This window comes from Apostichopus japonicus, chromosome 6 (assembly GCF_037975245.1).
Source record: "Apostichopus japonicus isolate 1M-3 chromosome 6, ASM3797524v1, whole genome shotgun sequence".
Taxonomy (NCBI): Eukaryota; Metazoa; Echinodermata; class Holothuroidea; order Aspidochirotida; family Stichopodidae; genus Apostichopus; species Apostichopus japonicus.
This window is the reverse complement of record NC_092566.1, coordinates 6,263,267-6,284,654: the sequence shown is the minus strand read 5'-3', so window position 1 is coordinate 6,284,654 and position 21,388 is coordinate 6,263,267. Positions and strand designations below refer to the sequence as shown.

The 21,388-nt window shown below is 36.1% G+C and overlaps 1 protein-coding gene across 3 annotated transcripts in view; it reads left to right on the top strand.

Moving 5' to 3' along the window:
* LOC139968802 (uncharacterized) overlaps positions 1-21,123 on the top strand; it is a 66,270-nt gene extending 45,147 nt beyond the window's left edge. For all 3 annotated transcript variants that reach the window (XM_071973217.1, XM_071973219.1, XM_071973218.1), the window contains exon 2: positions 18,203-21,123. In XM_071973217.1, coding sequence (XP_071829318.1) covers positions 18,203-19,663 — 1,461 coding nt within the window. In that variant the 3' untranslated portion in view covers positions 19,664-21,123. The remainder of the gene's footprint in view (positions 1-18,202) is intronic.
* Positions 21,124-21,388: the final 265 nt, after the last annotated feature.

Genomic DNA, 21,388 nt, shown 5'->3' with positions numbered 1-21,388 from the left:
TCATTGTGTTGTTTACCACTGTATATTTTCTATACACGTGCGTATATTCATATCCTAATAAAGCTTGAGAAATGTAATGGGAATCGATTAAATTAGTATTGTAATCTCCTAGAAGATAGCAGTAGCATGTAAATAAGTTAATATTATTTGTTTATGTTGACACTGGTCTTTGTTCAATGATAATTATGTAAACGTTGTTACTTGTTGTTTTCCATCTAGGGCTTGCAGTAGCAAGAATATCTTTCCTTCGTGCAGTGTTCTCACTCACGGATAATTTTGAACAGCTCCTTCTGAACTGCTTTTTCCACACATGTTGTGAGCATTTCTTGAATTCTTTCTGCTCTTATAGTTCAGTCAAATGTAATTGACAGATCTCTGGCTTCGATCAACATCTCACTTTTAGCTCCTTGTAGTTTCCGTGAGGCTCAGCGGGATGACATACTGATACTTTCATGCTGCACACGTATAGGCGACCATAATACTACCTGGATAGGATACTGAGCCTAGGCTAGAAACGTAGAACCATAATGATAAGTAGTCACTCGTTACATCAGAAATCCCTTGATTGAACAGACAGAACATACTTCACAGATATTTAGCTGAGCTGTATGGCAGGATAAGTTTCTCTAAAGCCACAGTTTATAGGTTGGCGATGTCTTTCAGCTTCCAATCTCTACCTTCTGTAACTAAAATGGTTAACCGTTTTGCATGCCCATATGGCAGTATATGTTTTACATATATCATGCACATTTTCGACCGATAAACCTGGATTACCGTTCGAAAAATTCTGATTTTTGACCGATAACCCAACAATGTCGTTCGATAAACTTCGATAATCCAGGTTGATCAAACGATAAAGCAAGTTTTGAACCAATAATTCAGGTTTTTCAAGTGATAATCGGTCGATATATCTAATTTTATATAATATCTAATATTTTGGCATTTGGCTTGCCATAAATATCGTACCAGAAACAAGGAAAATAGACATAACTTGGAAGAAACGATATAAATTACATTTGAAGAAGACAAAATCACCAGTATTAACTCTCTCATCTATAGCAGTTTCAAACTGCTGTAACCCAAGTTTATATCTTATTGGCAGATTGAGGGTTGTGCAAGTATGGCAAAACTTGGTTACGAAGTCACACAAAAATGGACCGAGCATGCTCATGCCCATGCTTAGAATGATGCTTCGAATGATGGTCTAGACAAAATTCATCACTAAAAAGGAACGTGCGGGAAGACGCTGCAAATGTTGTCGTATCTATTTGTAGGTAATATTGTACTAGCGCCACCCATTACGCATTTTTGTTTGCCACTTCGTATAAGAACGGTAACAAATTATATGTTGAGAGAAGTGCGTTACTGTATCGATGGCCGCAACAATGAGAGTTACATGTAAGGGGGGGGGGGGGGTGGGGATGGGTGAGGAAGGGGGATTATTGTGAAATTCAAAATACTTCTAAAGAGAATGAATCAGTTGTAGAAAGAAGCTCATTCAACTCTTATAACAATAACAATAACAACTTCAACATGACGTCAACCTGAAGCTGACAATGTGCCAGGATTAAGCAACACATCCTTCAGTAGCAAAGACATCACTAAGTAGCTTATACCAGCATTACACTATATTAATCATATGCATGCAAACAGATCACCGAAAGAAGTTACACATGTCAGTAATATAGGGAAGGAATGACACTAAATTTTTGGCTTTGAATAAACCCATGCTTTATTTCTAACCACTGTTTGAACGTACACATCTTACTGTAGAAACCACTATGTGAAGGTACATGTGAGACGTATTGTCGCAACCTTTGCATTGCCTGTTTGAAGAAAGAATCAAACTTTAAACCGCATCGTTTGTATTCCTCTATACGCCTATAGTTTCTCTATACTGTACTACGTTTATTACGTATGTTGGTTTGTATTCCACTACTCGCCTATAGTTTCTCTATGTTGTACTACGTTTATTACGTATGTTGGTTTGTATTGCTCTACTCACATATAGTTTCTCTATAGCGTGCTACGTTTATTACGTATGTTGGTTTGTATTCCTTTACTCGTTTCTCTATACTGTACTACGTTTCTTACGTATGTTCGTTGCTACTGGCAACTTTTTGGAAATGGTTTGGCGCTGTTGCCCAAAACCGTTCATTGCTGTAAGTCCAAGTTCCAAATGCAAGGCGCTGGAAATCGAGGGCGCTATTGAACTATGTATATGCGTCACTATTGTGGTTTACGGTCATCAAAATAAACCAACCATTTTCACTGACAAGGAAGTCCCTTGATAACCTCTTTCATCGATGTTATTAGCCACCTTTCTTTTAAGCATTACCATTAAATTAATGAAAAACTTGCAGTATGCAGAAATGGTTTACAATTCTATTAGTTTTTCAAAGTTAAAATATATCGCAGCAAGGCTTGGCTTGAATACTGTTATATAAGCTGTATAATATAGAGTTGTGAATCTTAATCAAATTAGGGCCATCTTTCACTCCCTTTCCTATCTTATTCTCTTCCTCTCGTTTTACTATACAGCTACGAGCATCGTGGAAGTATACATTATGTGATCATTATCATCAGCAGTAGTTTACCTTTTGATTAATCTTACAACCAAACGGTTCGATTCAGGAAATAGTTTACTTCATCTACATAATAAAAAAAACCGACCGTAAATCAACTATGAAGCGCGATTAAATGTCGTTCATTACAACTAGGTGAAGGTATTTTAGGTCTGATCCCATGGCAACACTGATTTTTGTTCACGGTGGGGGAAAAAACCGATGCCGTCACTGTAGTGTAGGAGATAGATAGAAAGATAAATATGCTAGACTCGGTTGACGTAAGCACAGGCTTCCCTGGGCATGGCAATACGTTAATAGGGATCAAACATATACAAGTCGAATAAGCAGGATGTATACCATAAGTAATCTATAGAATTATTACTTCGACTTGACTCGTTCAGGATATGTTGAAGTACCATACAAAATATATCACGGTGAAATCTGTAAGAGTGTTTATCCCGGTAAAACAAATTTTTGTTTTTTTGCCCTTTTCAGGGGAAGCTTTGATTTCCTGCGTCGATAAATCAAAAATAAATTTTCTTTACATGTGCGAAGATTTATCCATTGTTTTCTGCAAGTTTTATTTATGTATTCAATTATTCACCTGGCAACTACATAGTGAAACGCACATGATGTGCAAAAGCTATTAAAGTTCTTATACAAAAAAACATGCAAGAAAGAAGAATCGGAAGAAATATATATTTTTTTTTTACGAAGCTAAAACCTGAAGTCATAGAACATATGACGGTAAGAAGGGGGAAGCATTGCTGGTTGCATAATAGTTTGAACAAAATAGGATATTATTGTTATTCTCTTCCACGGTTTCAGTATGCACATGCGCAGTTTGGAGACTACAAATAACCTAATTAGCTATCACTATAGGCTGGTTACAATAGTTTAAAGTTGCTATGAAAGTGCTACTGACCGATTTCCTTGAAAACAATGAAAAAAGGAGAGATGTTATATCTAAGAATACCAAAAGAAGAAAAACAAAGGTCTTATTGTAAAATCGAGACAAAATTTAGTTCACTTGTTTCTTCATGATCATTAAGTTAAGAAGTTACAGCGCTATCTCCATGTCAAATTGTGGTTGTTGGTAACTCATCTCTTAGAATAAGCATTTTCCTTAGATCTTACGATCCAAAGCCAAAATTATATGCATACCAAGCTGTATACATACAATAACTTATACATCCTACATGGAAAAGGATGTATTTTTAGACAAGCCAGGAAAGAAGTAAGACTGTAACCAAAGTTTAAAATACACCTCCGGCCAATATATAAATAAAACGTGATGATGAATCAGTTTGCATCACTGAATTAATAAAGATGAATCATGTTGTATTACAATACTCATATAATTCATCAACTCTCATAAAACTGTTGTCTTCTATATATAACATTTGAAGCGTGTATAGTGTTTAGTCTAGTCACGTGCAACACCTTTAGTGACCTTTCCGCTAACTTCCCTCACAATCAAATGTTTAATGCCACTGTTGTTTTTTTAATTCCCTCCCAGTGTCGATAAGAGCTATACATTCGATAATAGCTATACATTGTGAATCTATCTTGATATTCCACGCGTATACAAGACAATCATCATTATTAACTTCTAAGACATATGTGACTTCCATCCTCTGTCTTTAGGGGTCTCTCTGCATCTGCTTTTATTTCTCAGAAAAGACATACATTAATGACGTAATCATTACTAACTCAATACTAACTGTTTTTTAGTTCCACCTATAAAGCAATTCAACCGTAATAATTTGATATTATTTTCTTGGGTTTAAATTTGGTAAATTGTGACGTAAGAATCGACGTAAGGCTAAACCGATGCCACATTTCGCGATAATAATGTCATAATTAAACGGTAAAAAAAGGTAGGTAGGTAATAGAGTCTCAGAGAGAAAGACAGAGGTGGAGAAAGAGTCCAAAGAAAGCTAAGGTAAAGAATATCGAACAAGATGAAAGAAGACACACAGTATATATAGTGTTGAGATAATTTCGGCAGACGCCAAGAAATAAACATTAAATATATATTAATTTACATATCGATAATACGTCGGAAAAATTGTTGATGACACCGCGGCAAAGCTGAAAAACAAAACCCGCAGCCTGGGTAATTTTGTTTTAATATGATTTATTGTTTCAGTGAAAATGACAGTTCTAAACATCCTGGTAGTTTTGGGATAACAGTTTGACAGTCTTTATTGATTTCATTCGAATGAGAAAGACGGGGTCTTCCCACTGTGTTTGTTTTCAACTTGTAATTGTTTGTTCTGTCTGTGGTTAGTGTTTTTCGAGGCTTGAAAATGTTCTCAAATGCCACGTTTCCTCATATATTGTGAGACTCAGTACAAAATAAACTTTGTAGTGACACATGAGTGGTGAAAACAACCTGGTCTCTCTCTCTTTTCGAACTTCCATCACATTTAAAGATGCATTTCGCTTTGAATTGTTTTTTCTTAGTCACTCAGTCTAAAAATTCATGCATGTAATATTCACATTCATTGTTCACATAACTGAATCATACATTTCACACAATGAAAATAAGTGAGTTAATAATCGCCATAACAACACTGAACAATTTGTGTCCCACAAATTTAATGTTTTCTTTATTTGATTCACGTATGATGTAGCATCACATTATCATAAAACACTCCATACACAATGCAGTTGTGAAGCAGTTGTGAAGCAATTATTATAACAATCGTTGATAAATCTGACAGTGTACGTTATTAAGGGCAATAAATAATGAGTGTGGGTGCTTTCCAAAGTTTGTGTGAGTGCAATATGTGCTAATGACAATGCTTTTAAACAATGTTAATGAACATGATATACATTTTATTTGTTTGATGTCATATTTAGTTACTAACTTGTGCCAGTATCCCAATCAACCGCCCCACCCCCCCCCCTTAGCCACCCTACCCAAAACGCCTGAACTATATAAACGTAAACCGTGAGAGAGATTCGTCATCTTGTAAATAAAGATGACACATTCGGTTTTATCTACCAATAGACTACTAGAGTTAAAACTCATCATCATTGAAGCTTCCACTTTTCGCGAGCTAACAGTTGTGAAAAGATCTTTCCTGGGGGTTCCAATATCCAGCAATTAGTTCTGTTGAAAAATGTGGGGTGATGCCTTGAGTTTGGCGGTTGAAATCCTCGTTGGAGTTTAAAGATGACAGACAATTATAATCATTGGCTCATTCCTATACAGCTTACATAAAGCCAAAACAACTGCTTGGTCTTTTGGCTATAACAACATGCAAACGAAAAAGAAAAATGATAAAATGGCTGCAAGAGTCACATGTTAGTCATAAAACAACTCTCAAGTTTTAGATCGTATCAATTAACATAAAATGTCAAAGGTAATGAGGGAAACAAAGTTCAATTATTCAAACAGTTTTGTAGAAAAAAATCCCCCAAACTTGTAAGGCTCATATTCGTCAGACTTGGTATATTCATTAGGAGTGGATGGCATCATAAAGTTTATATTACCAAATATTAAGATAAGCAATGCGTCTATTTGATTGACTTTTACAATATTTTGGGTCAATATCAATACATATATATATATATATATATATATATATAAATGAAAATCGTAATGAGTTGGAAAATCAAGAACAGTGAAAAAACTTTCAGCCTCCACCGGGATTCGAACCACGGGCCTCCCGCTCTGTACGCGGACACCCTAACCACTAGGCTATGGACGCTGATTGTATGTCCAGAGGTTCGAAACCGGTAAGGAAGATCGTAACTCCACTGTATATATATATATATATATATATATATATACATATATATACATATATATATATATATATATATATATATATATATATATATATATATATATATATACTACTTGGTAAAATTTTGCCCTTTTGATTCAAGTAAATAGCGGGTATGATAATTATATCTTTACTAAAATATCAGAAGAACTCTTACGAATTGACAATTCTGGCACCAGATAATATTTTCTTAATAAAATGTTCATATTATTCATAAGATCATATGAATATATTAAGCCTAACTTAAGCGTAAAAGTATTGACAATCACTGATCACTCAGTACTTAATAGCTTTTTATAACCTTTCACTGAAGATATTTTCGTACGTAGCAGATAAAACGGACTGGTAATCTACGTAAAACGGAAAATGCTAAGAGGGTTTCCGGGACGAATAATCCATCTTAACGTTCGCTTTAATATCTGCTTGACATTTAGAAATAGTAAACAACTTGCAGTCGAAGTTTGTAGAAACCTCTCAATAATGATAGCATGTGATCATTCCAATGTTCTCACTATATACTTGTCTTGTTGATATGAATTTTCTGAAATATCTCAAGACAATTTTGAACAGAGTATGAGGCAATATATAGGCTGTATCGATTTTTCAAGTTTGATTATTAAAATCACCAGAAGCATTAAACAAGTCTGAGTTAGTCATCTTGTTGAATTGTGTGGGGTAACAACATAATTAAGCGAACATCTCGCTTTCCATACTCTGAGAACATGTGTTTTATGTAATAAAACAAAACCCTTTTCAGTTGCTGTCAGAAGTGATTATTTATGTGCAGGAAATGTGCAGGATATATGGCGCTAGCAATACATTCATGTTAATTACAATAGCCATGCAATAATGAAGATGGTTCACAGTTGATTGCAACCTGTTGTGTCATATATGATAAACAGGGTCGGTTGAAAGTAAAATTGCAAAAGCAAACTCAAACATCTGAACCAAACTTACCCTGAGTCGGTAGACCTGAAATATTGAATCAATAGTTAATTCATCATTAATGTTACAAGTGTTAGCTTCATTCCAGTCTGATATTGGAAGATAAGTTACTTGAGAATGATGTTATGTAAACCCAACACAATCAGCTCCGAATAGGTTATATAGTACTTTGGGTAAGATCAAATAATAATGATAATGTTGATGAAGATGAAGATGGTGATGATGATGGTGATGGTAATGATGATGATGGTGATGGTGATGATGGTGATGGTAATGATGATGATGGTGATCATGGTGATGCTGATGGTGATGATGGTGATGATGATGGTGATGATGATGATGATGACGACGACGACGACGACGATGACGATGATGATATCCCCTTTATCAAATGCATCATAGACATGCTTGCTCGTGGTTCGAGCACAGTGTTACTTTGTCATAAGCCACTCTCTTCCTCAATGAATATTCCTTATGCCTTTTAATATGTTACATAGTTTACACATAGCCTACATTGAGAATAATCTATATGCTATGTGTAAAGTATATAACATTAGGACTGCCTATGGTCTCCAAGCCAAGTCTGCATTTAAAACAGTAACTATTAGTACTGACATGCTCCATGGCACAAACTACGTTCCATTATGACTACGCTTCCATTTGCATACACTGCGCCGTGAAATAGGCCTAATTCAACACATTGGCTCAAAATATGGTCTACTTTTGTTTGAAGGAATATTTCTTTAGCCTAAGCCTATAACGTAACGTATAGTGAATTGTGCTCCATTACACAGGATCTAGGCTCACTTTTTCAACCCCGAACGTTCCGTGAGGCTCAACAAACTTGTCAATTTATCGTCTAGCAAATTCAATGAAGGTATGGCAGTACGGTAGCATGTTTTGTGATAATATTTCATTTTTTTCTCGCGGAACTATTGAAGTCATCAGCTGACCGAGGTTCCTGTAATCGTTGAATATTCATGCCTACTGTGTTTTTAGGCGTGGCCTAACGTCTGCAATGAGGTCCATTATTTTCAAAAGAGCATTCCGAATTTTTTTTATTTTTCATCGTTTTTGGTAATCTTCATTTGTATTGATAGTACACATGATCATTAATTCATTGTTACATTGAAACCAGGAACAACGCCAGCTTTTAATTGCAAAACAAAGAAAACACATAACTGACGATGTGCCAATGTATATCTTTGTTCAAACACACAATGCTACTTAAAGCAGCATTTTGCGTCCTTTTCTATGATTTTTCTCAACCTCACTGATTCCACTTTGCCATAACGACATACATAACTAGCTAATCTATTTATATTTTACTTCAGATGGTGGCATAAAAGTCGAAAAATTTGCAACTTTCAACTTTGTTGTTCTCCAAGATATTTTCCGTTGGGAACCCAATAAACCTCGCCCATAATATGAATATTTAAACACTACGAACGTCATTGACAGATACGTAATATAACACCACGCTTGATTTGTGTACAGTCTATATGGCAGTTGTACCAGGGAGTTGCATAACAACTCCCTGGTACAACCAACGCGAAGTCTTGAATCTATTTTTAGCAACGGCTCATAACTAAACCTGCATCTCTGATTGGTTGAATTCAAACTAGTGGGTTTGGCGGAATTGTATGCGATTAATTTTAACTGTGAAATTTGTCGAGGACACTCTTCTCATTTATCGACATAAATCGTTAATTACTCGCTAATTAACGTTCTTGGCAGGGTGAAACTTGGATGGTATCTTAGATTGCTGTTTTATGATTGATACATGTAAAAAAATCGATGCACATATTAAAAAAGTGGAAAAAAGCGACCCAACGCAAAATGCTGCTTTAAATATTTTGTTGTTTTATTCATACATAGCTCATAATCTGAAACCAGAAAGACTTCTATTTGAGCTATGCAATATCTCCTGAATATATTAAGGATAAACTTCTGTTTTATTGACATCGACTTTGGATGAATAATATATGACTAGCTTTCCTCCAGTTAAATACATCTCTCGTGAATGTTAATAAGAGTCAATAAAATATATTATATATCAATCATATCTTTAATAGTGAAGAAATCTCAGCTAAAACAAACTGCCACGACAAAGTATTTTTTGCAGTAGAGAGAGAAAGCTTGATAAACGGAAGTATAAATCTGAACAATCATCCACTCTCTTGATTTTAAAGCTGGAATGCGTGTAGTATCAAAATTATGCATATTGTCAACCTTTCGGTCATTGGAAGTGCCAGCAGAATGTTTTGATAAAGAGGTATCGACCCCCATTGAAAGCCTCTCATAGAGTAGGTAAGCTATCGATTTTTAAACTGACAATGCTGCATGGATAATCATAGAAGATTAGGTTTCAGGTTTTTCCAAGAGCGGTAAAAATGGTGATGTTTGTGATACCTCAATGACCTTCTAATATCTCACACTCGCTTTTTCTTTTGTCAAGAAGCTGACGAGGCCGGTTATAAGGGTTTTAGGGAGACAGCAGCCATAATCAAGCTCACACCTTTAGCTGAACCTCATAAATTAAACAGAAAGTGTCAGCATATGAAGAAAAAGGAAATTAATTTAAAAGACAAAAGTACGAAAAACGACGGGTTTGTGATAACCTGTTCATACCTAACTTGCAAATGAATGTTATAAGTAGAATGTAAAGTTCAGTAGATATCCAGACAGGTATTCAATTGATCAATACATATATATATATATATATATACATATATATATATATATATATGCATATATGTATATATATATATATATATATATATATATATATATATATATATATATATATATATATATATATATATATATATATATATATATATATATATATATATATATATATATATATATATATATATATATATAGTTTTTTCCTAAACAAGTGATATACAGTGACTCTAATCAGATACAGGAACATTTAACATTTCTGGAATTGACTCTTATTGATTCCACTCGAATAATATTTAATAACTGATTGATTTGATATTATCTAACTTGAATTTTCCAATTTCTAGTTGGAATATTAAGTGAAATTTAATTGGACCAATAGTTGACCTTACGCTTGATTTAATGTTTATCTTTTTTTCGTCTGTAATTGTGCTGCGTTCACGGCTGTTTCTTCTGTATTTAAATCCTCCACAATACAATATTGTCAGAGTTACGTGTGTGTTTGTGTGCGTGCATGTGTGCAGTAATTTTTTTCCCCTCAATTCCTTGTAACCTTACCAATTCCAATATAACTCATAATACAAGCACAAAATCCATTAACTTACAAAATCTTCTACAAATCACACGATCCATCCAAATATTGGTCGTTGTCAAGGAAGGGACTAAAGCAGTCATGCTGAAGTTCATCAACATCCGTCTCTTTGTCTTATACTCATTGGAAAAGTCTCGTGTGTATTTCACTGCCATACCTTCATGCACACTTATTACAGTGTGTACATGATATAAAATTACATATGAAGAATCTATACAAAGAAAGCAACACTGTAGTATTGTAAACTGCTTTTATTGCTGGGAAAGATCGGTTTTCTCCTGATGCAGTTTTTGGATACATGGCATGGGCGAAGCAGCGGTGTATATGTAAATCGTCAAATTATTCCACTGTTGTTGTTGAAGGTTTCCATTATTATCAGTAATTGATGCAGCATAACGACGTATGCTATAGGAGACCTTGCGGTGAGAATAATTGACGTTGAGTTGATATTAAAACAATAACGAGTAAGATTTTACGTTAAACAGAAAGAAAAATTCACATTGACAATATGATAAGAAAAGTGCATTTCGAATAATAGTAAGTCATGATTGCTTTGTTGAATGCTGTTACTATGGTTATGATATTGTTGTATTTTTCAAAAGTGTTTTCTTGACTGTAAGGGATTGCCAGTACCTAATTTTGGTATGTAGGGCTCCGCCAAGACTCTGTGCCTGTTGCAAGGTTTTTTTCGAGACGTATTTGCTGGTTCCAGGGCTTCTAATAGAGGCTCACCTGACAACAGGGCTTCTTAAATGCGTGGTCCTGGTTAAAGGGCTCCTTCAAGGATCTGCCCTGGTTGGACTGCTTCTTCAAGCGCTTTCCTGGTTGCTAGCCTTCCATAAGTTACTTTACTAGCTACATTGCTTCATTTTGGTCGGTAGGGCTCTTTAAAGTGGCTGTCCTGGCTGCAGTGCTTCTTCAAGGCGCTTTCGCGGCTTCGTTGAAATGCTTCTTTATTTCGGGCTGGCAGGGCTTCTTCAAAGCGCTTTCCCGGCTTCGTTGAAATGCTTCATTATTTCGGGCTGCAGGGCGTATTCAAGGCGCTGTCCTTGCTACAAGGCATTTTTAAGGCGCTGTACTGGTTTCTCCTTCAAAGCGATGCTATTTATGTGCCAAACACAAAAACACACAGTTTAATGCTTTAATATGACAAACACAAAGCAAGACCTAAATTTAATAACTTTGAACACCTCTCTAAAATCAAGCCGTCTGTTAATTCACACATCTATGCTCTTAACATCAATTCATCCCTTCATTGTAACAACGTAGACCCAATCACTTCACAATAAGTTATAATGCTTAAAAACATACACATTTGATGTGCGCACAAACCTGAACAACACGCCTTTTTTTGTGAGTCATAACAGTACAGTAAACTATAGGCAGTTGACTTTCTCGACTTAAAATGAGATAAATACTTTCCGCTTCCAAAGAAATTGTTTCAAGGTGCCAGTATTGAAATGTAACAGTACGAAAGTTAAGATTAACCGTTAATTATATCACCAAAGTAGTATAATTAGTTGGTAATTAACATCACCAGTTTATGCCAGTAGCTGAGTAGCATATATTTCTCTGTATGATACTCTTTTGTAAAGGAATTTTACGGGCTTCTGCATTCTTTTTACGTGTGTGTGTGTATGATAGAACTAATGTTTCACATTGAGAAAACATTTTGAACTGAAGTGATTGCGTTTTGCCGTTAATGTAGTACCTTTGCCGGTATCTTAGGCACACTTTCTGTCGATTTTCGTAATTCGATACTAGTTTTAAAAAGCACATAGTTACTAGTCAGTTTCTATTTATGACAATCTCCTACAATACACACTCTACACTTACTGAAATGCACAACTTGAATTAGTCTACATGGATCATTTTTCAATCACTCGTTACAATGCATGGCAGCGAACAGTAAGCTAACACCTGTCAAGTTATTACTGTACATCCATTTATCTATAAACCTCGACCAGTCTCTCCAATATATCAGCCATTAACTACATTATGCAAAGAATTAGCCAGGACGAAACCATAAATTACTAACCTAACACCAATAGATGAATAAATATAGGCACAAGTGTTCATCTCAAGCCCGTGTCTTGCATATTTACACTTCCTATATATAATATATATATATATAGACATAAATAAGATCGTATGGTAAAGAGAGTCTCGATACTAGAGAGTCATGCAATATAATGAATTAGTTATACACACTTAACGTGGCCCTACCATGCATAGCAATCCGTTTTAGTCAGTGGAGATGTTACAATAATATAATATATATGTACATCAATAAGATCGTGTGGTAAAGAGTGTCGCGATACTAGAGTCATGCAATATAATGAATTAGTTATACACACTATACGTGGCCCTACCATGCATAGCAATCCGTTTTAGTCAGTGGAGATGTTGCAATAAGGTAATGACTTGATGCGAGGCTTATACTGTACATCATATTCGTGGTACTGCATCATAACAAGTGGGTGTTGTGCAAAAGAAAAAATATATATATATATACCAAATATTTGGCTTGCAAAATTATCTTTAAAAGAAAACACCCATACGGTTAACGAACTGTGACTAATGAATGATATGTTTTGGATGACTGAAAGTCAGACTTTTTGTACAAGTAAACAATAATTAGTATACGAGAACATTTAGAGTTTGCCTATAGCTATTAGTACGAGCAGAAGGCTCTAAGCAATAATCTGAGTAGGTAATTTTGCATTAGTTCCTATACTAATATTGAATCATGACCTGAGTATGAGTGTTAGAACAAGGCCGAATAAGATTAAAGACCTGTACTATATTAAAATATCGGATTTCAAATACGGACTTACGAAGAGTCTGATTTTAAGTAAAGAAATTAATTTTGATATATATAAGATTATAAGATTATATATAAGATATAAGATCTCAATAAAAATGTTGCCGTGAATTTCCGCTTATAATCACTGCAGCTGATCAATCTAAGAGGCAGGAATACCCATTTTAGAATATAACCAAAAAATCCGATACCTTGACTAGCCAGTGATTGTATAAGAGAACATATCACTTTTGCGTTTCTAAATATTATGGAATTTAAAAACTAGATAAATATGTTGACTTAAATCATTTTGGGAATTTTCTTTTACACGAAAATGAAGGAATTTTTTATGGAGTATTTAATATATTGTTATTTAATTTATATAACCTAACATTAGTACAAGTATGATAGTGTATGGGGAGACAAGATTGTCATCAAAATTGTGTTTAAACAACGTTCTAGATACTTCAAAATATTTTAATTTATTGTAAACCAACGTATAAAAATAGAAACTGCACATGCACTCGACATTTGGGGGTGGGGTGGGGTGGGGGGGGGGTCATGTATTGTGACTATAGACACATAATTGTAAAAACTAATCTTCTACCTATAGAAGTATCTCTCTGGGGAACATTTCTGTATTAGCAACAACATCGCGAGGTCCTCTTTAAGTTTACCTTCAGATAAGAACTTGCAATGAACTTGGACGAAATTTAATCGCTTGGATGAAGGAAACGAACCAAAAATAGTTTTCCCTTGGAACAAATTATTTACAACAGCAAAGAATTTCGTTTCCGCTTCAAATCTTTTCTGAGAGCCATAAAATGCAGGGGCGTATCCAGGATTTTCCAATAGGGGGGGGGGGCGCCAGTCATGAATGATCGCCGTCCTGGGGATGGGTCTAAGGGGAGGGGTGTACAATTTTTGCTTTCAAAGAAGGGCTGAAATGCAAAATGGTGTCATATGCATGGGCGGCGATCCGTACTTCCGAGTGGGGGGGGGGGGGCGATATGACCTTGTTGACTATCTAAGCGTAGCGCCACCATGGGTTGGCGCGAAGCGTACAAGAAAATTTTGGGATTAACAAACCCTCTAGATGGCCGGAAACGGCACTTCCCGAGGTTTCCAAGCGGCATATACCCAACTTTAAAATAGGGATGTCATGTCCGAAATATCTCATAATCAGGATCCAAAATACTTTTTTTTTAAATTTCGGGTGTTATTTTGGGAAAATTGCCCCTGTCAATCTTGTTTCAGGCGCAACGTTAGAATGTTCGAGAGCTCTGTTATATTATTCGATGAAGAAAATGGCCTCATGCAGGCTATTATAGGCCTATACACATGCAATACACAATTACACATAGTTACATTCCTAGGTACCGATTGCTAGGGCATCCAGATGAAACGTGTATTAAGCATTACCCTGGTTACATGAGATTCTCAGCTGTTCGAGGGAACATGTACGTGTGTAGGCCTACTATAGGGCCTATATTAATACTATGAGGGTGCATATATGTACTATATCAATACCGTGGGCGCAATAATACATTTTGTTGTTATAGGGCCAATGAAGCCTACAGTCAACTATTTTTGCTTTATAAAGACGCTTTATTTGAAAAGATCGCACTGCGTTTATGGTAGGCGAGAAATGAAGCTAGAAAAGAGCCGTACATTAACGAAGATGCATAAATGTAGGCATGAAAATATTCTTATCCCTGGCATTTGGTGGGGGGGGGGGATATGGTGCATTACATCCCCTCCACCCATTTTCATGGGGGGATATATCCCCCCTCCACCCAGGATCGCCGCCCATGGCCATATGTGATCCATTTTTCGACCTTAATAATAAGCAACATTTCCAGTAAATATGGACACAAAATGCACAATTTAGTATGGCTGGCATGTCATTTAGTGCTTATAGTGATAATACAAACACAATTACCATCTATGTTTCTAAAACTATTATGCCGCCGAACTTCGCCAGAACCTTTTTTTGGCCAACAAAAAATAAAGCATACGGGAGGGGGGGTGGGGGGTTGAGCGATCACCGACATCTCACATGAAGGTCGTCATCAATTTTTTTTTTTTTTTTTTTGCTAAACTTATTTTTTTTTTGGTGACGGCCAATAGGGGGGGCGCGCGCCTGTTGCGCCCCCCCTGGATACGCCCCTGAAATGTTATTTCCGTTACCTATAGTTGACTTTCAAAAAACAGAGAAAGTGACAACGAAGCCGGCTGACAGACAAACACGTGCTACTATTTTTCGATACAATGTGAACAGTGCTGTGTTGAACCCTTTTGCTGAAATGCTTTTCTGATAATAATCACATCGGGTGGTAAATGTCCTAATCCGAGCACAATTTTGTCCATAATATACTCTTGAGGTTAATACCCGTAACCATTAGCTATAGTTGCATTCCTGCGAGCCTGCAGGTGAAACTGTGACTTCATCTGTTATTGACTTAATTGCCTTGTTTACCGCTATACGCCAACCAGAAATGAACTTTATCTTAAAAGCCTAATAAATATACACCGACAACGAAATTATGAAGTCAAACGTTAAAACGCGACGGCCGTTCTTTAATGACATTTTTCAACCTTGCAAACGTTAGGAAATATTTCATCTACAGCAGCTGGGCTTACCTTTCCAAATAGATATAGGTAGGGCCTATACTTACAACATTAACATCGATCATAACCAATAACCAATGGATTATGTTTATTGTTTATAGCTTTCTAAATATTGCATGATGGTGAAACACACCTCCCACACACCCCCGCCTCTACAAAGTTACAACCACGGGGTGGGTCAATTGCATTATTATTTATTATTTGTATATGTATTTCCATAGGTTGTTATTATCGTTGTTATACGGTCTACTCACTTACAAAATACAATAATATAGTTGTTTGAGGTTGTTTGAGGTTGTTTACTTGTTTACGACATGTTTACCTTTTGTGAGTCGTATACTCGAGGGGTGCAATTCCAGGAAGTATATTGCATGACATTTCTAGCACCAAACGCCGTGGGCAGTGTTGAGTTTCACAGCCTGTTGAGGCTGTATGTTGTCACGCAGCGTAATACAAAAATATCCTTTGAAAGTGGAAAACGAAGGAGTCATAAACTGTACCTCAAACGATGACATTTACGGTTTTGCCAAATTTTCGAAAACAATTAGATACCTTGAACGAAATGTGATAAACATTGATTGACGATGCTGTAAAATGTTTGAAATAGATCAGAAAATACCAGACTCGCCTGTCAGGTAGAAAGGGACAATAATTGCTTATCGAATTATCTACTTGTGAATTCAAATTTCGAAAGACTATAAGAAAGACTAACTATAAGATGACAGCTAAAATAACGATATTCTAATCAAGCAACTGAAAGGAAATAAGAACTATACATTCAGTTCCTCCAGGTAACAAAATAAATCATTTATGGATCTCAGTAACAAATATCATAAGGAGAAGACGTTAAAGGTCAAGTGAAGATAAATATCCACATAGCTCATGCTAGGATTGCTCATAGTGTATGTAAATCAGCGAAAACGCCACAAAATATTGCGCATGCGGAACCAAATTGACATTACATGCTCTGAAGATATATAATATGTGTAAAAGTAAGTTGGCCTGACGTTTCGATTCAAGCAGGATCTTCTTCAGAGGCTAAAAAAAGAAGATATATACCGTAATAAAGGGAATTCGGTTCTTTTGATTCCTCTTTTGAGCATTATTTTCTATGACGATATGAGGGCTTGGCTTCTTCGAGCATTGTATGTACTTCCAAAGCAATGGTTATCATTTCATCATGGTAATTTTAAGAAATAGGCCTATATTTGATAAAATGGATGAACGAAAAAATAAAAGGAAGATTGAATGAAACACATTCTCTGAACAATGTAGACAACATAAAACATGTAATGGAAAACATGTCCGTGCTTATCCATCAGTTCGTGAAACGGTTTCTACATCTTGTAATAATCCTACTGCGCATGCGTTAAGTGTATCGTAGAGGTGAGGCTATGAAGAAACCTCGCCTTTACATAGCAACTATACTATGTTGACTTATCACTTCTGATTCATAGGATGTGGAAGTTTTAACAACACATATGCATTTGGAAACCTAAATGCAATATTGACACATAGGTTTACAAGGAAGGAAAGGCAAAATTCACAAAGTTAACATACCCTATATATAAAAACATATCTCATTGCAAAGTAAGAGCATGTAACTGATATTTTAGAAAATTAGAACCGTAAACTTGTCGATTCATTAACGAATTCTAGTACTGTATTACATTATTGCGTCCCTGCTTTATTTATTTTGAGTTGCTGACGTTCCAGCAAAGTGACTGCAATCCCTTTTTATTGATCAACACAGATCATTGGCCATTCTATCTCTTTAATGGTGTTCCACTTTAAATCGATACCTCAAATATAGTTTGACAAATGATACACAATAAAGTTTCTCATCTAAATATCAAGAAGTAGGTTTAACACAAAATATATATATCGCCTAGTAAATTATCATAATTCATCGAAAAGTACAAATTTAGATCCAAAGTCGGATAAAGTTTCGTTCGTTGCAATATTGCTTATTAACAGTGAAAAATGTACCATATGCAATTTCTAATTATCTTCTACCATTATATGAATTATAATGCACGCGACAATGAATTAGAACAAAGGTTCATTGTTTGTTTGCTTTCTTTCCTGAATCGAACCCTCTTGTTTTTGATTTATTACTTTGTTTGAAACGTTGATTTATAACTATAAACTGTTCTTTTCCTTTCTATTTCAACAGAATTTTCCATATAAGAGCTCTCCGTTGCCAATGAAACACAAACCACTCCAACACTTCCGTTCACTCACAGAACACAGAAATGTCTCTAACTGTGACGTCACCTATCGATCAACGCCTCCTAGCAACCGTAGACGAATCAAATCCGATCCCGGGAGCAGCCTTCGCGAAGGCAATCTTTCTAACAGACCGAAGCGTGCGTCGTCCTTCACAGAGTACCGAGAGCGCAGAACCGATAGAAATAAGAACTGGCGTTCAAAATCAGTCAGTGCTTGCCAAGCTATCACACAGTCAAGAAACAATACTGACACTATAAGAACTGTCTCCCGATCAGTCGATTACCATTTGCCTTGTCAGGACAGTGATTCAACTAAAAGTGTTGTTGACAAGTGGCGATCTTACAAGCGAATTTTATTCAAGCAAATTTCTGATAGTGCCATCTTATCTCGCCGAAGACCCAGAATGACACAGGAATCGCAACAGATGGAGAAGATGTCTCCTGAACGACGACAGTCGGCAGAGAAGAAGCCCGAGAACGAGGCCGAGAATTCACCCTCGCGGGTGACCACCAAGTCAAAGGCCCTCAAACAACTGCAGCATCCAAGAAAGAAGTTCGTCCGAACGCAAAGTGAATCTGCCATAGACGTCAGTAACATTCGTAGCAGAAAAATCAGCCAACCTTGCGGCACTGATTTGAAAGGGATCGTCTGCTCCAATGATGATCTCAAGAAAATCTTGATGGATGCCAAGAGGGTTGGTTTCTCTCGGCAACGGAACAACACCATCACATCACCATCCAAGTTTGAGATTTTGCCAGAGTTAAAGGAAACTTCCTTCGACAGGAGACTGAGCGGTCGCCGACGTAGTCCTCCGCCCGATCTGAACGTGACATGGGCGAGAAGTCCTCGGAAGGTGCACAGTGTCGACCTCATCGACTCCCCTGTCAAGTCATCTCCAAAACTGAGAAGGCCGAGTCCAAAAGGGTCACCGGTTGCCAAGCCAAAGGACGTCGAGATTTCTTGTCCACATTCTACCACATCTAGTTCAACGTTTCTAGTTAGCTGCGAAAGTTGTCGAGACGAGCGTACTAAAATGCTGCATCATGAGGATGAAAATTGCAATGTATCTTGCAGTATCAGTGAACAATCTATCCAGGAGGAGAAAGAAGAGGAGAGCGAAGTGACCGTCAGTGATCCACTGGCGGGCTTGGCGGCTTCCATAGGTGGGTTTGATCCTCAATTACTCGGTGAAGCTATCGAGAGACGCCTCGCGCTGGCAGACAAACCGCAACCACAAAGGAAGTCACCTGTAAAGACAATAGACGGGAAACATTCACCCCAGTCCTTCAGAGCACTATGGGGTCAGAACAATACCCAATTGTCAAATCGTATTGGGAACTTGGTGTCTAAATTTCCATTCAAAAAGGACGTAACGCAGGCAGGAACCTCTGGTATAAGTGTTTAAACGTTGCCTTCTTGACGGAACTTGTCGAATTTGCCGATTGTTTGAACAAAAACAGTCATGGCGATACCAACTTTTTAAATCGACGACATTAAGGAACCTTGTTCGTTATTTTGATGAAGCTTGTATCCTTCATATATAGTACGAGAATTTCAACACCTGATATCTGTAAAACACTGACACTGAAGCTGAAAACCAATTACTGAACGACAACTTTATTTTATTCTTTTGGAGCTGTTGTGACTTTTATGTGTGTTCATCACATGGGAATGATCTTCTCAAAGGAAGATTTCCTTTGACATCACAACATTATCATCGCTGGATGCTTGATACTGTTTACTTACATACTATAGTTACGAGTAAATTGCACCCTAGCCGACGGAGTGTTAATCACAGTACGTTACTTTCGTTATATCGACAGTAATTATGTTAATGCTATGTATGATTCGTTGGGGGGTAATTATGTAGATATCACTCAAGTTTTAAAGATCTGCTGACCATTAATGTACATATTGTCTTTTATCAACGTTTATAATATCATTTTTACAGGCGATAAATTCTGTAAACCCTCGAGTTATAAGATTTTCATCCATATTTGCGGTAAATTTTTGTCAAACTTGACATTTGAGCGATTTCCATATGGCGTTGCCGAAACAATATTTCTTACAATGTTTTTATTTTTACACCTGATTATCTGCTTTATTTATTTTCAGATAAAAATGTTAGTAATTTGTACACCAGTAGCTGTCATTCTTTCAAAACATTCTTTTCAATGCATTTTAGCAACCAAATCATTCCTGCCTATGTAGCTAACATTGCAACTGAAAGGTATTTATACTGTTGCCAACTTAACGGTACATTGCAATTGGGCACAATTAATACACACCTATCTTCTCTGAGTTAACGTATTTGTGTTATACATTAATAGCAGTGTTGTAAAGCTATAGAGGCGAGACTAAACGAGCCAACGGTTGCCGAAAGCTCAACATATATTATTGCCCATAATGTAGCAAATGCAGCTTGTCCCTTTTCATCTGTGTGCGGGATAGACTTATTAACTAAGAACACGTACAATAGTTTGCCTTAGGAACAGTTGTTGTGTAAGACATTTTATTTTCTAATGCGGGTATTCTGATTTCAACTAACAGCACAAAATATGTATATGTATGCCGATTGTAATAATACTCATAGCAATTAGAGCTTAAGCTAAGCAGAAAATACGACTTTATTTATTTAAAAAAAATCCAAGCGTTTAATGGCTAAGTAATCAAATCGTTTGGTTTGTTTTAATATCTAATTATGGTGAACTATTCTCGTATAGGGTGATATGCAACTAATGCAGTAATTACAATTCTATGCCAAAAAAACAACAGAAGAAATATTAATCCAAGATTTATTCTGCAAATAACTATTATATTCATGCTTATGAAAACTGTATCCTTTATACCAGGTATATTCTATGCTTAACGAATTTTATGCTGTGGGGATATATAGGTGAAAGAGGGAATTTTATTTATTTATTTATTGTTTTGGATGTCATCATGGCGCAGGTCGATCATAGATGCATTTTTGATATGAAATGTGCCTAAATCAGTTAAATTTTTTAATGAGACTAACAGACGAATACCGTTTTATTTTTCACCTTGAATGGAATATTTAAAGGGGTCATCTCCCTTGATTGAATTGACACTAATGTAAGTTTGTTCAAGTTAGATATGTATGTCACCA